Source organism: Chiloscyllium plagiosum, chromosome 33 (assembly GCF_004010195.1).
Source record: "Chiloscyllium plagiosum isolate BGI_BamShark_2017 chromosome 33, ASM401019v2, whole genome shotgun sequence".
Lineage (NCBI taxonomy): Eukaryota > Metazoa > Chordata > Chondrichthyes > Orectolobiformes > Hemiscylliidae > Chiloscyllium > Chiloscyllium plagiosum.
In genome coordinates, this window is record NC_057742.1 from 4,133,484 (window position 1) to 4,149,967 (window position 16,484).

General features: G+C 40.7%; 1 protein-coding gene across 1 annotated transcript in view; it reads right to left on the bottom strand.

The window, feature by feature from the left end:
- Positions 1 to 11,073: 11,073 nt before the first annotated feature.
- npepps (aminopeptidase puromycin sensitive) overlaps positions 11,074 to 16,484 on the bottom strand; it is a 231,246-nt gene continuing 225,835 nt past the window's right edge. The window contains exon 23 of the mRNA XM_043674808.1: positions 11,074 to 12,241. Within this exon, the coding sequence (XP_043530743.1) occupies positions 12,089 to 12,241 (153 nt within the window). The 3' untranslated portion in view covers positions 11,074 to 12,088. The remainder of the gene's footprint in view (positions 12,242 to 16,484) is intronic.

A 16,484-nucleotide genomic window follows, 5' to 3' on the forward strand; every position in this document is an offset into this window, starting at 1 on the left:
TTCAACCACAAGGGATGAACTCAGATTTCTCCAGTTTCCTCATTTCCCCTCCCCCCACCTTGTCTCAGTCAAATCCCTCGAACTCAGCACCGCCTTCCTAACCTGCAATCATCTTCCTGACCTCTCCGCCCCCACCCCACTCCGGCCTATCACCCTCACCTTGACCTCCTTCCACCTATCACATTTCCAACGCCCCTCCCCCAAGTCCCTCCTCCCTACCTTTTGTCTTAACCTGCTGGACACACTTTCCTCATTCCTGAAGAAGGGCTTATGCCCGAAACGTCAATTCTCCTGTTCCTTGGATGCTGCCTGACCTGCTGCGCTTTTCCAGCAACACATTTTCAGCTCTCATCTCCAGCATCTGCAGTCCTCACTTTCTTCACGTTGGGATATGGGATCAGAGTGAGAGGAGGAAAACATGCTTCAGAGAATGGCGGGCTTGTGGAATTCTCTGCTGCAGCAAGTGGTTGAGGCTAAAAAAAATTGAATGTTTTCAAGGAGTTATATATAGTTCTGAGAATTAATCAAAGCATATGGAGAATTAATTAAAGCATATGGTAACAGGATACTGAGTTGGATGATCATCCATGATCTTATTGAACAGCAGAGTAGGCTGAAGGGCCTAAATAGCCTATTCCTGCTATTTTTCACGTTTCTATTTCGTGAGGAAGTATCTTTGGGAAAAATTACAATAAAAATAAGTGAAAACATTAGTCCATTTCTTTTTACAAGATATGAATGGCTTAAAGAAATACAAGCAGATCAAAATGCACCATTAACGTTTTGATGACAAACCAGTAAGGTTATTCAAGGATCATGCAACTTTTTAAATCTATATCAATAATTTGAATGTGTTCAACAAACCTGGAAAGAACATTTACATACAACTTGAATGACTTTGATTAGTTACAATCAGCCAAATTGGTCATATGTTTGACCAAAACTAAATTTATCAAAGCAAAATGGAGTTATTTGACCACGCTGTGGAACAAGACCAAGTTGCATCGAGTGAACCAAAAATAAGGGTCATCTTGGATTTTCTCCAATGCCAGACAAAATACAGAAATCTGTGATGCATTTGCATGCGTGAATTTAATCAAATATTTGTTTCAAATTTTATTACTGTCGTGGCTCACCTAATGAATCTGTTTAAAGAAAGGCAAGAAATTTGACTAGACAAATTCAAAGGTCAGAGTGCCTTTGATAAATGGAAAGTTGTGCTTACAACCAGACATGTTTTAGCAGCACCAAATTATGAGAAGCAAATTAAACTGGCTGTTGATGTCAGTATTGAGGCTGTACTGCTGCAGGAAGTGGAGATGGGGGGTCAAACAGTTAGTTATTTTTCTAAGAAATTAAATGTGTCTAATATTTGATGTTGAAAAATCGAACACACTAAGTTGGTGGAGTATTTAACCTGCTTCCCTATACAATAATATTGTGGATAATCTGATTTTAACCTCAGATCTGCATGCCCACCTATCCTTGCTGCTAACCTTTCAACTACTCACTTAACAAGAATCTATCCACATTTGCTTTCCAATAATCAAAGACTTTTTCTAGGCAATTCAGGAGGAGAACTCCAAAGATTCATGACGCTATACGTGCATCGAGGAGGAAAGGGCTTTTCAGCACTCAGAACTCCAAAATGAAACTAGGTTGACTGAAAATGTCTTTACATGCATTTAAATGAGGCTTTTAAAAACCTGTCATCTTAAATAGTTAATTGCTTTAGGAAATGAAAAAGTAAATTGGGCTGTTGCCTAGGAACAAAGTCTCCCATGACACAGTGAGAGTTTCCCTTTAGAAAGGGAGGACTATCCGTAAAGACAGTGAGCATACAGACGTTTTTCAAATTGAAGTGTGTCCTTCAGGGAGAAAGGACACAAGAGCAGCAGTGCATTTTAGTGGTTCCCCGAAGAGTCAGGGCAGAATAAAGCAAGTTCTGATGGGATTTAATGTCCCTCAGAAAAATTCCAGAAACTGAAGGCTGTATAAGACGACTTTAAGGAGCTTTATGAGAAGTGAGCTGTTAGCAGTTTAAGAGTCTCAAAAAGAGACATAAACTAAAGATGAAAACATGTGAACAAAGAACTTTCAAATGAAGGGTCATCCTGATTCCACGGAGACTTGAATATCTGTGAAGTTGCTGAGGTAAAGGTAAAAATCTTTAGATGTAGGTTTGCTCGCTGAGTGGGAAGGTTTGTTTTCAGATGTTTCGTCACCATACTAGGTAACATCTTCAGTGAGCCTCTGGATGAAGCACTGGTGGTGTAGCCTGCTTTCTATGTTTGGGTTTCCTTGGGTTGATGTCATTTCTGTGGTGACATCATTTCCTGTTCTTTTTCTCAGGGGGTGGGAAATGGGATCCAAGTCAGTGTTGAGGAACACCAAACACATCAACTTGGATCCCATTTACCACCCCGTGAGAAAAAGAACAAGAAATGATGTCACTACAGGAAATGACATCACCAACCTAAGGAAACCCAAACATATAAATAGAAAGCAGGCTACACCATCAGTGCTTCGTTCGGAGGCTTACTGAAAATGTTACCTAGTATGGTGATGAAACATCTGAAAACAAACATTTCAGCTCAGCGAGCAAACCTACATCCAGAACCTCAACCTGCTTCCCTATACAATAATATTGTGGATAATCTGATTTTAACCTCAGATCTGCATGCCCACCTATCCTTGCTGCTAACCTTTCAACTACTCACTTAACAAGAATCTATCCACATTTGCTTTCCAATAATCAAAGACTTTTTCTAGGCAATTCAGGAGGAGAACTCCAAATCGTCTCAGAAGTCATTAAAATCTTTATTTTCAGTATTTGTAATAAGACCTTTTTAGTTAGCTCTTGCATGTTGTAAACCAGTTTATACCTTTTGAATGTAATAAAACATTAATGTGAAGAAGTACATTGAATATATTCACAAGGCTGCCAATCAAAAGCAGGAATTGCTAGAAAACCTCAGCAGAGCTAGCAGCATCTGTGGAGAGAAATCTTTTAATGTTTCAGGTCAATTGACTCAGAACAGTTAGGAAATAGTTGGCTTGTGTGTGTGTATATGTATGAATAAGAGGGGAGGAGGAAGTGATAGGTAGAGATGAACAACAGTTGGGCAGGTAAATGAATAGGTAAATAGGGAAATCTGAAGCTGATAATTGGGACCATTAGTAGTTGACAGTGGGTTGGTTGTGGTAGCAGCCCATGTGATGTCAAGGTCTGGGGTTGGGAATAAGGAAATGGAAAGGTGTAAAATAAGACCTTAAAATTATTGAGCTCAATATGGAGTCCTGAAGGTTGCAGGATCCCAAAACAAAAAATGAGGTGCTGTTCTCCACAGCTTCACTGGAGCACTGCAGCAAGACTGAGTCAGAGATGTTCACCAGGGTACAGGAAGCTCAGGCTCATTTTTGCTAACAGAACATAGGTGTTCTCACGAAGTAGTCACCAGTCTGTGTTGTTTCCCCAATGTAGAGGACACCACTTAGTGAGTAGCAAATACAGTAGACTAGATTGAGTGATGTGCAGGTAAATCTCTGCTTTACCTGGATTAAGTAGGGAGGAAGTAACAGGCACGTGTTAAAGATTGTGCGATTACAAGGGAAGTTGCTGTAGGGTATAAAGTGGTGTCGGGAGTGGAGTGGACTAGGGTGTCCCAGAGGAAATGATTCCTGCAGAAGGCTGACAAGGGAGGAGAGGGGAATGAGTGTCTTGTGGTGGCGTCATGTTGGACACGGCATTAATGACAGCTAGTACTGGTGGGATATTAAGTGAGGACGAGGGGACTACAATGCTGTTGTGGGAGGAAAGAGATGGGGTGAGGGCCAAAACATGGGAGATGGGTCAGACATTGATAAGGGCCCCGTGAAACACAGTGGTGGGTAATCCCTGGTTGAGGAAGGAGATGGATATTTTGGAGGCCTGCTTGTCAAATCAGAACAGAAGCAGCTGAGACGGAGAAACTGGGAGCATGGAATAGATGCTTTACAGAAAGGGGAGTTGTGAAGATGCACAGTCATGGTAATTGTGGGAGTTGGTGGGTTTGTAGTGAATGTTGGTGGTCAGCCTATCACCAGAAATGAAAATAGAGACGTTGAGGAGGGGAAGGAGGAATCAGAGATGGTCTAGCGTGTAGATGAGAGAAGGGTGAAAATTGGAAGCAAAATTAATAAACTTTTCCAATTCGGATGAGAAAGGGAAGCAGCATGGATGATGTAATTGATGTACCGGAGGAAGAGTTGTGGGTAGGAGTTGGGACAAAAAATAATCCACTTATCCCACAAAGAACTGACATAACGGGGCCCATGCAGGTACCTATGGGCACACCTTTGACCTGAAGAAAGTGAGAGGCATTAAAGAAGTTGTTGTTCAAAGTGAGGACTTTTCAGGCCTTTTCTCCAGATAGAAGTGGACAGTCCTGCAAACACCCTGATGGGGGGATAGACCTATAAAAGGATTGCACATCCCTGGCGAAGAGGTGGTGGTTAGAGCCGGCACACTCAAAATTCTGAAACTGAAAGCATCAAAATCATGAATGTAAGTGGGAAGGAACTGGACAAGAGGCAAAAAGAAGAGTCGAGGTAGGAAGAGATGAGTTCTGTGGGGAGGAGCAGGCGGAAACAATAAATCTGCAGGGCAGTTCTGTTTATGGAAGGTAGAAGCAGACTGCGTGGGGTTGGGCACTGTGAGCTTGGGGGGAGATCACCAGATGAAATGAGATTAGCCACTGATGTTCAGTGGTGGGATCATAATCCATGAGTAAATTTAGAGAGCTTGCACTCAGCCTCCACAACTTAGAGGTCAGTACGTCAGATAACAACTGTACCACCCACGGCACCGATTTTTGTTCTTGTTCCGGGTTTTAAAACATCCACAGTTCTTTGGCTCTTTTGTAACTAATGTTGTGACTGACCACCACATACCAAATTATAAAATGAACCTTATAGTCTATCAAGCCAGGTTTGACTCTGGAGTCTGACAACTGGTGTTAGCTGGCATCATAGAGAGTTCCTTGATGTCAACCTCAAATCAAATGTTTGCTTTTTATAATGGGCAATCATTCTCTCCTTGTGTCTGGAATTCAGTTCCTTTGCTTATGTTTGGACCTAAGTTGTAATCAAAATCTGCAGCTGAATGGAGCTGTGGAATACAAAGTATTGGAGAGTTATGTTGTTGGCGGCAAGTGGGAATCGATAACACCTTTTTATAAAAGTCAGCTATTGGGATGGTAATTGGCCAAATTGGATTTGTCCTGCCTTTTGTAAACGGAATACACTTGGTCAATTGCTCAAATTCTCAATCAAAACGTTGGCTAATTCTTCCTCCCAAACCCCTGTACTCAAAAAAAAGACCAGCTTCTCAAAACTTTCCACATACGTAAATCTCTTTACTGGTAATATTCTTAGAAATCTCATCTACATCTGTGATCACATTTTCCAATAATGGAGCACCAGAATCATTCCTGGCACTTTACCTGTGGCCTAACTAAACAGTTGAAATTTTAACTGGAAGGGAATGTAAGACAAGGGTAGATCTGGGCTCAATTACAATGACCCCATTACAAAATAACCTACCTCCATACACTAAGGTGGTAGCTAGCCATGAACAGACTCCAGTTCTGGAAGCGCGGCTAGTGCTTTTTAACAGCTTCCCTGGCAAGAGTGAAGTGAATTAACATTTATTAAATTAGAAGATTTATCAACTAACCTCATTTTGCAATACTGGTTTTATGCCATGGGCATTCACTCTCACTTTTTTTTGCAATGTTAGTAATCTTACTGAAAGAATTAAGTTTAAAGTTTAACCATTACCACAGGTTCCTTTATAATCTACACAGCAAGTTTTGTGGGCGGCATGGTGGCACAGTGGTTAGCACTGCTGCCTCACAGCGCCAGAGACCCGGGTTCAATTCCCACCTCAGGCGACTGACTGTGTGGAGTTCGCACATTCTCCCTGTATCTGCGTGGGTTTTCTCTGGGTGCTCCGGTTTCCTCCCACAGTCCAAAGATGTGCAGGCCAGGTGAATTGGCTATGCTAAATTGCCCGTAGTGTTAGATAAGGGGTAAAGGTAGGGATATGGGTGGGTTGCGCTTCGGCGGGGCGATGTGGACTTGTTGGGCCGAAGGGCCTGTTTCCACACTGTAAGTAATCTAATCTTGACAACCAGTGTGTATAAGGAAGAACGCAAGAATTCTATCAAGTTAATTTCTGACAACTGTTTCTCCTTAAAAGCATAATGCACTGCAAATTGTCAAATTCATAAAACCAAATGGATTGATATATTAAATATACAATTCAATTTATTTGCTGCAATTAGGGAGAACTAGCCATTTGGATACAGAACTGGCTCAAAGGTAGAAGACAGAGGGTGGTGGTGGAGGGTTGTTTTTCAGACTGGAGACCTGTGACCAGTGGAGTGCCACAAGGATTGGTGCTGGGTCCTCTACTTTTTGTCATTTACATAAATGATTTGGATGCGAGCATAAGAGGTACAGTTAGTAAGTTTGCAGATGATACCAAAATTGGAGGTGTAATGGACAGCGAAGAGGGTTACCTCAGGTTACAACAGGATCTGGACCAGATGGGCCAATGGGATGAGAAGTGGCAGATGGAGTTTAATTCGGATAAATGCAAGGTGCTGCATTTTGGGAAAGCAAATCTTAGCAGGACTTATACACTTAATGGTAAGGTCCTAGGGAGTGTTGCTGAACAAAGAGATCTTGGAGTGCAGGTTCATAGCTCCTTGAAAGTGGAGTCGCAGCTGGATTAGGATAGTGAAGGCGGTGTTTGGTATGCTTTCCGTTATTGGTCAGAGTATTGAGTACAGGAGTTGGGAGGTCATGTTGCGGCTATACACAACATTGGTTAGGCCACTGTTGGAATACTGCGTGCAATTCTGGTCTCCTTCCTATCGGAAAGATGTTGTGAAACTCGAAAGGGTTCAGAAAAGATTTACAAGGATGTTGCCAGGGTTGGAGGATTTGAGCAATAGGGAGAGGCTGAACAGGCTGGAACTGTTTTCCCTGGAGGATCAGAGGCGGAGGTGTGACCTTATAGAGGTTTACAAAATTATGAGGGGCATGGATAGGGTAAATAGGCAAAGTCTTTTCCCTGGGGTCAGGGAGTCCAGAACTACAGGGTACAAACTACAAACTACCTTTGAGCCAGTTCTGTATCCAAATGGCTAGTTCCCCCTAATTGCAGCAAATAAATTGAATTGTATATTTAATATATCAATCCATTTGGTTTTATGAATTTGACAATTTGCAGTGCATTATGCTTTTAAGGAGAAACAGTTGTCAGAAATTAACTACAGGTTTAGGGTGAGAGGGGAAAGATATAAAAGAGACCGAAGGGGCAACTTTTTCACGCAGAGGGTGGTACGTGTATGGAATGAGCTGCCAGAGGAAGTAGTGGAGGCCAGTACAATTGCAACATTTAAGAGGCATTTGGATAGGTATATGAATGGGAAAGGTTTGGAAGGATATGGGCCGGGTGCTGGCAGGTGGGACGAGATTGGGTTGGGATATCTGGTCGGCATGGACGGGTTGGACCGAAGGGTCTGTTTCCATGCTGTACATCTCTATGACTATGAACATCTTGAACAATGGCCTTTACTTCATCTCATGATTAATTTTACATTGTGCTAGTATTTAGAATTAGATTTTGCTGTCACATGTTCTCAAGTTTAAGAATACAAGAGGACAGTGACGTGTACGAAGTCATTATTCTCCAGTGCCATCTTGGTTACCAGAATGTATGAAAACACAAACTTAAAGTAGCAATACTATATACTTGACCAGAATTAGACTTCAGCATTCTATATGATCACTCCCAGTTAATTTTTAAGTTTATCCATTGAGCAAATAAAATTGGTACAAGAGCACACGGCTACCATTTTGTGAATGCTCGCAGACATTTTGTGTACTATACTATCGTATGTCAGGCTAATCACAACAATGACAGGAGACATTGTGACTAGCACTTTAACAGACATGGCTATTCTGACGCAGATTGTTTTTACAAGACTTGTAAATTTCCCTCCATAACTGCTTCCCAATAGTTCAGCAAATTTACGGAAAAAGAGTAGTGACATTTGATCTCGGTGAGAGTGTAACAATTATCAACAAGGGCCGCACCCAGGGTAGGGAAGAGAAAATCAGTATGGATTTGTTAGCTTAATAATTGTTGCCAGTGTGCAATAGAGGCAGTTTGCAGACGTCAGCACATTAATTCACCATTATAACCATAGTGCACTGGACAGGTTACTGTCAAAAAAATCTCTTTAGACACTGATCAATGTTAAATATACCAACCTTGGCTCCAAAGTAGGTAACGGAGGGTGGTGGTAGAATGTTACTTTTCAGACAGGAGGCTTGTGAGCAGTGCTGTATCACAAGTAGTAGTACTGGGTCCACTTTTTGTCATTTGTGTAAATGATTCGGATGTGAATACAGGAGGTATGATTACTAAGTTTGCAGATGACACCAAAATTGGTAGTATAGTGGACAACGAAGAAGGCTACCACAGAATACAATGGGACATTGGTCAGATGAGCCGAGGAGTGGCAGATGGAGTCTAATTTAGAGAAATGTGAGGCTACATTTTGGTGGAGCAGTGTTTATACGTTTAACGATTAAGGTCCTGGGGATTGTTGCCAAAGATAGACCATAGGGTGCAAGTTTATAGTTCCTTGAAAGTGAAGTCACAGGGTGAAGGTGGCATCTGGTACACCTGCCTTTATTGGTCAGTGCACTAGTATAGGAGCTGGGATGTCATGTTGTGGCTGTAGTGGACATTGGTTAGGCCACTTTTGGAATAGTGCACGCAAATCTGGTCCCCCTGCTATAGGAAAGATATTGTGAAAATTGAAAGGGTTCAAAAAAGATTTACAAGAATATTGCTAAGGTTGGAGGGCTTGAGTTATAGGGGGAAGCTGAATAGACTGGGGTTATTTTCCCTGGAGCATTGGAGGCTATGGGGTGATCTTATAGAAATTTATAAAATCATATGGATAGGGGCATGGATAGGGTAATTAGACAAGGTCTTCTCCCATTGTTGGGGAGTCCAAACCAGAGGGCACAGATTTAAAGTGAAGGGGGCCAGAAATTTTGAGAGACCTAAGGGGCAACTTTTTCATGCAGAGGATTGTGTGCATATGGAATAAGCTTTCAGAGGAAGAGGAGGCTGGTACAATTACAACATTTAAAAGGCATCTAAATGGAAACATGAATAGATGAATAAGGGCCAAATGCTGGCAAATGGGACTAGATTAATTGAGTTTTGGTTGGTATGGACAAGTTGGACCAAAGGGTCTGTTTCTGTGTTGTACATCTTTATGATTCTAGGTGTAGCAAACCGCAGGTTTATGTAATTCACCAAAATAACATATTATGGAGTTAGAGAGCAATAGAGATGTACAGCATGAAAATTGGAGACTTTGGAAGTGCATTACAACAATGACAGCCCTTCAGAAGTATATAATTGACAAGTGAAGTCGTTTGCATGTTGTGGAGAATGCCCTATACATGCAAATTTGTTTTCTTTCATCCTGGAGTGGTAGTTGAGGTCTTAGCAGAAAATGAACTTCAAGATGAATACAGCAGGAACCAAGAGAGAAAGTGCAAGGTATAAACTGTAGGTGTACTTCAGGGGATGCATTCAACTGAATTGAATGGAATGATTCGTCACTTGTGTGTATATTTGTATACACAGTGACAAGTGTAATGTTACCATGCTCTGGCACCTTATGACTTTTCGAAGATATTAAGGCTGAAATTAAGACTTAAATATAAAAAGAGTTCAACTTCCTCCCTCTTGTGCTCTGCTCGACATTGGAGGGTCTCCACAACTGGTTCTGAGCCCGCCAACACCCCTACAATACAGTCCATTCCAGGATTACCAATTCAGGCCTAAGGTAATTGTCTTTTTATAAAATACAAAGCTAATGGAGACCAGGTAAGGTCGAAAGGGGCTGAGCATCAACAAATAGATTGCCAGCAGACAAGTATGTTTTGGCTCTATGGGTGAAACATCACTATACTGCCAGTTCCCTTGTAATTATTTCCATCCTGTGGAATATCACCATTAACTAAATGCCTAAGTGTACACAACCTGTGCCAGATTTTTGACACAGCTTTCCAAATGGTCTTGCTTGCCCATAATCTGGCAAATTGCTCCTTCAAGCATGTAATCGATTCCCTTTGGAAAGCTGCTAATGCATCTTCTTCCATCATTCTTTTTGACAATGCATTTCAAATCATCGTAATTGGCTGTGGAATGGAAATATTTCCCATTGCCATAGACTCTTTTTGCCTTAAATCTGACTTTTCTAGTTACCAATGTTCTGTACTGGAAACCCCTCTATTTATTCTCATCATGATTTTGAACACCTCTATCAAATCACTTATGCTCTAAGAACATAAATCCCCACTTCTCCAGTCTTTCTCTCCAGAGAAACTGTAATCTATCATTGCTGATATAATGTTTGTAAACCTCACCTATCTCCTGTCCAATTTTAGGAAGACGTGTTGTGCAAAGAATTGAACATAAATGCTCCAGCTAAGGCCGAACAGTGATTTACATAGGATTCAAGGATATCCTCTCTATTTTTGTATGAAGTGTTAACTAATAAAGTAAAGAATCCAATGTACTTGCTCATTTTCAAAACAGCTTTCCAACTTCATCCTGTTGCTTTCGATACACACAAGTCTTTCACCGTCCTCCCCCCACTACCGCACGCCCCGCCCCCACCCAATATCCAGCATTCTTCCCCATCAATTATAATCCTAGAAACACTGGAAGTGATCCACAACTGCATTAAATTAATAAACAAATGTTTTCCAATATAAATAATTAACAAACTGCCATCCATACCTTCCTCAGTCCATAGATCAGATTAGTAACTGGTCCAGGCTACAGTGAAACGAAGGATTAGAATATATTACACATGATGTGTAGTATGATCTGAATCTTAAAATTAAACCCTGGCTTTATTCACACCCAGACTTTGAATACATAACCACCATCTGATATCACAATGCACAGAAAAAGCAAGAGACATATCACTGACAATTCTTTTTTTTATTAACACCAACTGTATCTTAAAACAAAAAGCACAACGAGTATTTCAGGGAAGCAGTTTGACAATTAGTTCGATGACCTTCTCCAAATGAACTGAAGCCACACTAAATATTGGATTTATGTTAAAATGAGGTACAGTCCATTCCTCTTTATTTTGCAGGGTTAGTACATCTTGGCTCTCCCACTCTCAGGTTAAGTCTACCATTTACATCGTTTTTTCCCCACTCTCAACCCCCAACACCATCCCCCCCTCCCCCCAGTTACATGCCAGTTTGAATCAGTTTTAAGGCTTTCACATATGGATACACGTAGCACAGGAATCAGGACTGACTTTTGTTGCTATTCTCTAGTGGTGTTCCCAGGTAAGGGGGCTTTAACTCTTGTTTTCAAGTATTAAAGTTATATCTTTTCTTTAAAACAATTTATGTGCTAAATTGCAAATTAACAGTGAAAATGGCCCCGGGTATACACACCAAAAAAAAAAATCATGCATCCTATTCTCATAAAGGTCCCTAACCCATTTTTTTTTAAAAATGAAAGCTCTAATACTTTTTTCTTATTTATATCTCCTATTTTTATTCAATGTGGCTGCTACTGAGATGTTTCTTCCTCTTTATGAAGGACATCAACGGTTAAACTGAGGCCTAGAAATAATTAAATAAGAATTAACTGGCCTTGGCCAGAGAGGAGGGAAGGAATGACATTACCACAATATAACCAGCAGGCTTGCTTCAGTGTTCTAAGTTGTCACCAATCCAATGTCATATTAAGACTGCATCTTGCCATGTCACTGTCTGTACACACAAGTCACTCCAAACAACACATTTCATATCAGCTGCCAGTAGCTTTCTGTTCTCTCTTATTAAAATGAGGTATTAACTACATTCATTTTCAACCAAAGTTAATAGGTGACAGGCTCTGGCTGTGAAATATACTTTCAAACTCCCCTCCCCATGGCAAGGCAGTGGGGTGATGGTGGCTCATGGGGTATTTTGATCACACTGTGGGGTGTGCCCCTCTACGTTGCATCAAAAATTGCTGGATGGCTTCTGCATCACGCTTTAGCCAGGCTCCGTTCAGCAGGACATTCTCACATGACTGTTGGATGGTCCGCTCTGCGGCAGGGGCAGGATGAGTCTCAAAAAAGCTCTGAAATACAAGAGACAAGGTGATGAAAAAGATAGATCAACTTGAACAAAGACAATTTTCACTGGTGAAAAATTAAATCAGTACTGAGCCCAACACTTGGTGGTTCACAAAATGGGTACAGTGTAGCTTTTATCTTAGAGCACCAACGCTCAAATTTTTGAAAGAGCTTCAAATTTACCACCAGTTTTCAATTGCAATAATGTGTGTTTTGGCACTGTAATTCCCAGAGGACAGGAATAGAGAGATTCTACCTTGTAATTCTTTTTTAGAAGAAACTATATTATCTAGCTGTATACGACACTGGTTAGGCCACTGTTGGACTATTGCATGCAATTCTGGTCTCCTTCCTATCGGAAAGATGTTGTGAAACTTGAAAGGGTTCAGAAAAGATTTACAAGGATGTTGCCAGGGTTGGAGGATTTGAGCTATAGGGAGAGGCTGAACAGGCTGTGGCTGTTTTCCCTGGAGCGTCGGAGGCTGAGGGGTGACCTTATAGAGGCTTACAAAATTATGAGGGGCATGGATAGGATAAATAGACAAAATCTTTTCCCTGGGGTCGGGGAGTCCAGAACTAGAGGGTGTAGATTTAGGGTGAGTGGGGAAAGATATAAAAGAGACCTAAGGGGCAACTTTTTCACGCAGAGAGCGGTACGTGTATGGAATGAGCTGCCAGAGGAAGTGGTGGATGCTAGTACAATTGCAACATTTAAGAGGCATTTGGATGGGTATATGAATAGGAAGGGTTTGGAGGGATATGGACCAGGTGCTGGCATGTGGTTGGCATGGACAGGTTGTACCGAAGGGTGTTTCCATGCTGTACATCTCTATGACTCTAGTTTATTTGTGTAATGGACTCAGGTCAGATTTTAAAATGGCTGCTATCAAATATCGAATGAGGAAGTTGACTGCTTCCAGAAACACTTAGCATTTAACAGGACAAAAACAAATTCATCACCTATTGGAATGTTACGCTTCTTACATTGCATTAACATTTCAGCCAAGTAAACACAAGTGACTAGTAGACCAGACATTTAACTCAGCCAGCTCTGAACAAACGAAACAATCAAATATTTGATGTAATGCCAATCACTCCACAATTGTCCACTGCAAAGAAAAAGCAATGGTTTTTGACAATAGGACATAAAAATCCAAAACTGCTTGCTGAAAGTCTCAACTCAATGCCCTAACTGATATTAAAGCAAAATACTTTGGATGCTGGAAATTTAGAACAAGACAAAGAAACTCAGCAGGTCTTGCAGCATGTGTGGACATACAAACAACAGTTAATGTTAAGAGTTTGATACAACTCTTCAGTTCTGATGTATTAAGTTTTTATAGCACTTTGTTTTTAAATGGTATGATTGAAATTGGTTTCTTTCATTCAGCTTTAACTTTACAGTTTTGTCTGTTGTCAGTCTGTTAGTAACATCTGAAAGGTAACCAGCTCCAGGCTTCGCTAAATACCTGCCTCTTCTCTCAAAAGTCTGAATCCTGAAAAGAAACCTGTGGATCGCCTGCAAAGTAAACCAATTTCACGCTTACAACTATGACACCTTCATCAACAAGTCAACTGCACTGAACTCCTATAAAAGATACTGGTGTATAATCAACTGAAAGATCCTCAGCTGCAACGTCCTTACTGGCCTTTCTAATTCACATAAACTAGTTCTGATACAAGATCACAGATGTACAGCATAGAAACAGACCCTTCAGTTTAACTCATCCATGCCGACCAGAAAGCCTAAATTAATCTATTCCCATTTGCCTGCATTTGGCCCTAACCTTCTAAACATTCCCATTCATGCACCCATCCAGATGACTTTTAAATCTTGTAATTGTACTAGCCTCCACTACTTCCTCTGGCAGCTCAATTCATACACGCACCACCATCTGCATGTAAGTTACCCCTCAGGTCCCTTTTAAATCTTTCCCCTCTCATCTTAAACCTATGCCCTCTAGTTTTGGACTCCCCTACCCTGGGGAAAAGACCTCGGCTGTTCACCCTACCAATGCCCCTCATGATTCTATCACCTTTGATCGTCTCTTCTTTCTTTATTGGATACACGGAAAACAATGTAGCTTGAACCATTCCTCTGTTTTCAAAGCACTGATAAACATTCCTTTGGTTTAACCCTGAAGAATTTTCTGTGGGTCGTTTTTAAATTAAAAAGGATCTAAGTAAACACACCACTGCTTATATTTAGAAAGGAAAAAAGTGATACGAAAATTAAAATAAACATTTTAGGTATGGCTAAAACAGGAAGAAAAATTTAGTTAATTTCTCTCTCTTGTCCGTGCTAGTAAATGTAGCTATGAGTTCGCTGCAAGATCTCTCAGACAGCATTGTCAATATGAGGTATTTGAAACGATTGATATTTGGGTGAGTAACGAAGTGCCTGTTCCTCCTCGATTAAACTATCTGTAGTTGAAGCAGTCAAACAATCCAATCGCACTGGGAAAATCTATCCCATCATGGCTCAGCACCATCACACCTCACTGAGTTATTTTTAGTTTAGATCAAAGTTAGTGGGTGATGTAAATGGAGAACCTACACTGTCTTAGGAGGGTGGGTCTGCAAATCTTCTCATTTCTGAATGTTCTGCAGACAGTAGAAATAGCTGAGAGTATTTGCAATTGTCGAACGTGGGACAGAAACAGTCATCAGTTTTCATTTGATTTTTCAACTTTTGTTCTTTCTTTTCTAAAATGGTGTTGAAAAAAATTGACCTGTCCTCTACTCAATTCTGCTCTCTCAGCAGAAAGACCAAGATAAGGAACTCAACATTGCCAAATCAAAATGAGGGCTTTGCTTGCAGAGAGGAAAAGAAAATGAGGATTTCCAGAAAAACTATATACTCTGGTTATTGATAGTAAATTGACCCGACTGAGGGATTCCACATCCTTAGGACATAATATATTATGTATGATTTTCAAAAATTATGTTGCAGGTGATACATTTTAGTGCACACTGATAACTGATGGCAGCTCCACCAAATGTTTCCTTGCTTAAAAGAAAGCCCTAGCTTTTCACTTTGCAACTTGAGAAGTATCATTTATGGTATATCCTATTCCTGCACTTCTATTCTTTGGTTTGAGTGTAGCAGCGATCAGGTGCTGTTCATAATCATTTAAACACATTTACAGTGAGACTTAAAATATTTGACCCCCACGTAGCTTATTGAAACCTGCTGGATCAAGGGTATTAGTATCCAGTAAAAAAAAATGTATATACTAACAACCAAAACATGAATGGAGCATAATCAGAGTTAGTATAATGGTCAGCGACAACACAACTTTCTGCAGTCTGGTCAGCCTCTCACACGAATTGAACTATTTGCACATTGTGCTCAGAAATTTAGACAACTCTGTTCAGCTGCTGAGTCATTTTAAAAGTAGATTTTACACTAAAGGTTTTCTCAACAAAATTTTACAGCAGCAAGAGAAACATTTCATGAAAACTGCCTGTGGGAAACTCTGAAAAAAAAATCAATAAGCAATTGATGGAACCATTAATCACTTTCCAGTCTCAGTAATTCTCCTTCAGTTGAGACAATTAATTCCATTACAAGATAATGAGATAGTTGCACCGTTTTACAACTGGTTAGAACTCTCAGTACATGAAAGTAAATAGCAAACTGCACAAGGCTGCGATGATTGAACAGTAACTGCATGTTTTAATGCTTCATAGCAGCAAAAGCATTGATCAAATTATAGCAAATCTGTACACCACACCCTCTTCACCCAATTAATCCTTCACAATCACCTGCAGTTACTGGATGGAAGCAGAAACACCTAAACTGTATAAGTCCTTCTCCCAAGCCATTTCTCATCCCTCTTCAGGTCAGTTTCTTTTAAATAAGGTGGTTTACAAATGGCAGATCTGCACACTCATTGGCATACAGTCTTGGATCCCATGGAAAATATTGAAACAATCCTGCATGTTGCCTACAAACAACAATGTAGCTTCCTGGCTATTTGCCTGCTAATACAGGCATGGTCTCAGAGTTTCCCCCATTACACAACTGATGTAGTTCCAAGGGCTCCCCCAACCCCACCCTGGGGATTTCAAATCCATTGCTTGGGGATCCATCCATGATTCACCAATGGATCACTTTGTACTTCAGAGTGATACTGGCAGGCATGAGCATTCTCTAAGTTGCTAAAGCCAGGTCAGTCAGCAATGCCCTGGTTTTGCCTTGGAATGAAGAGGAGACACCTAAAACGATGGCATACTGTCGTCAAA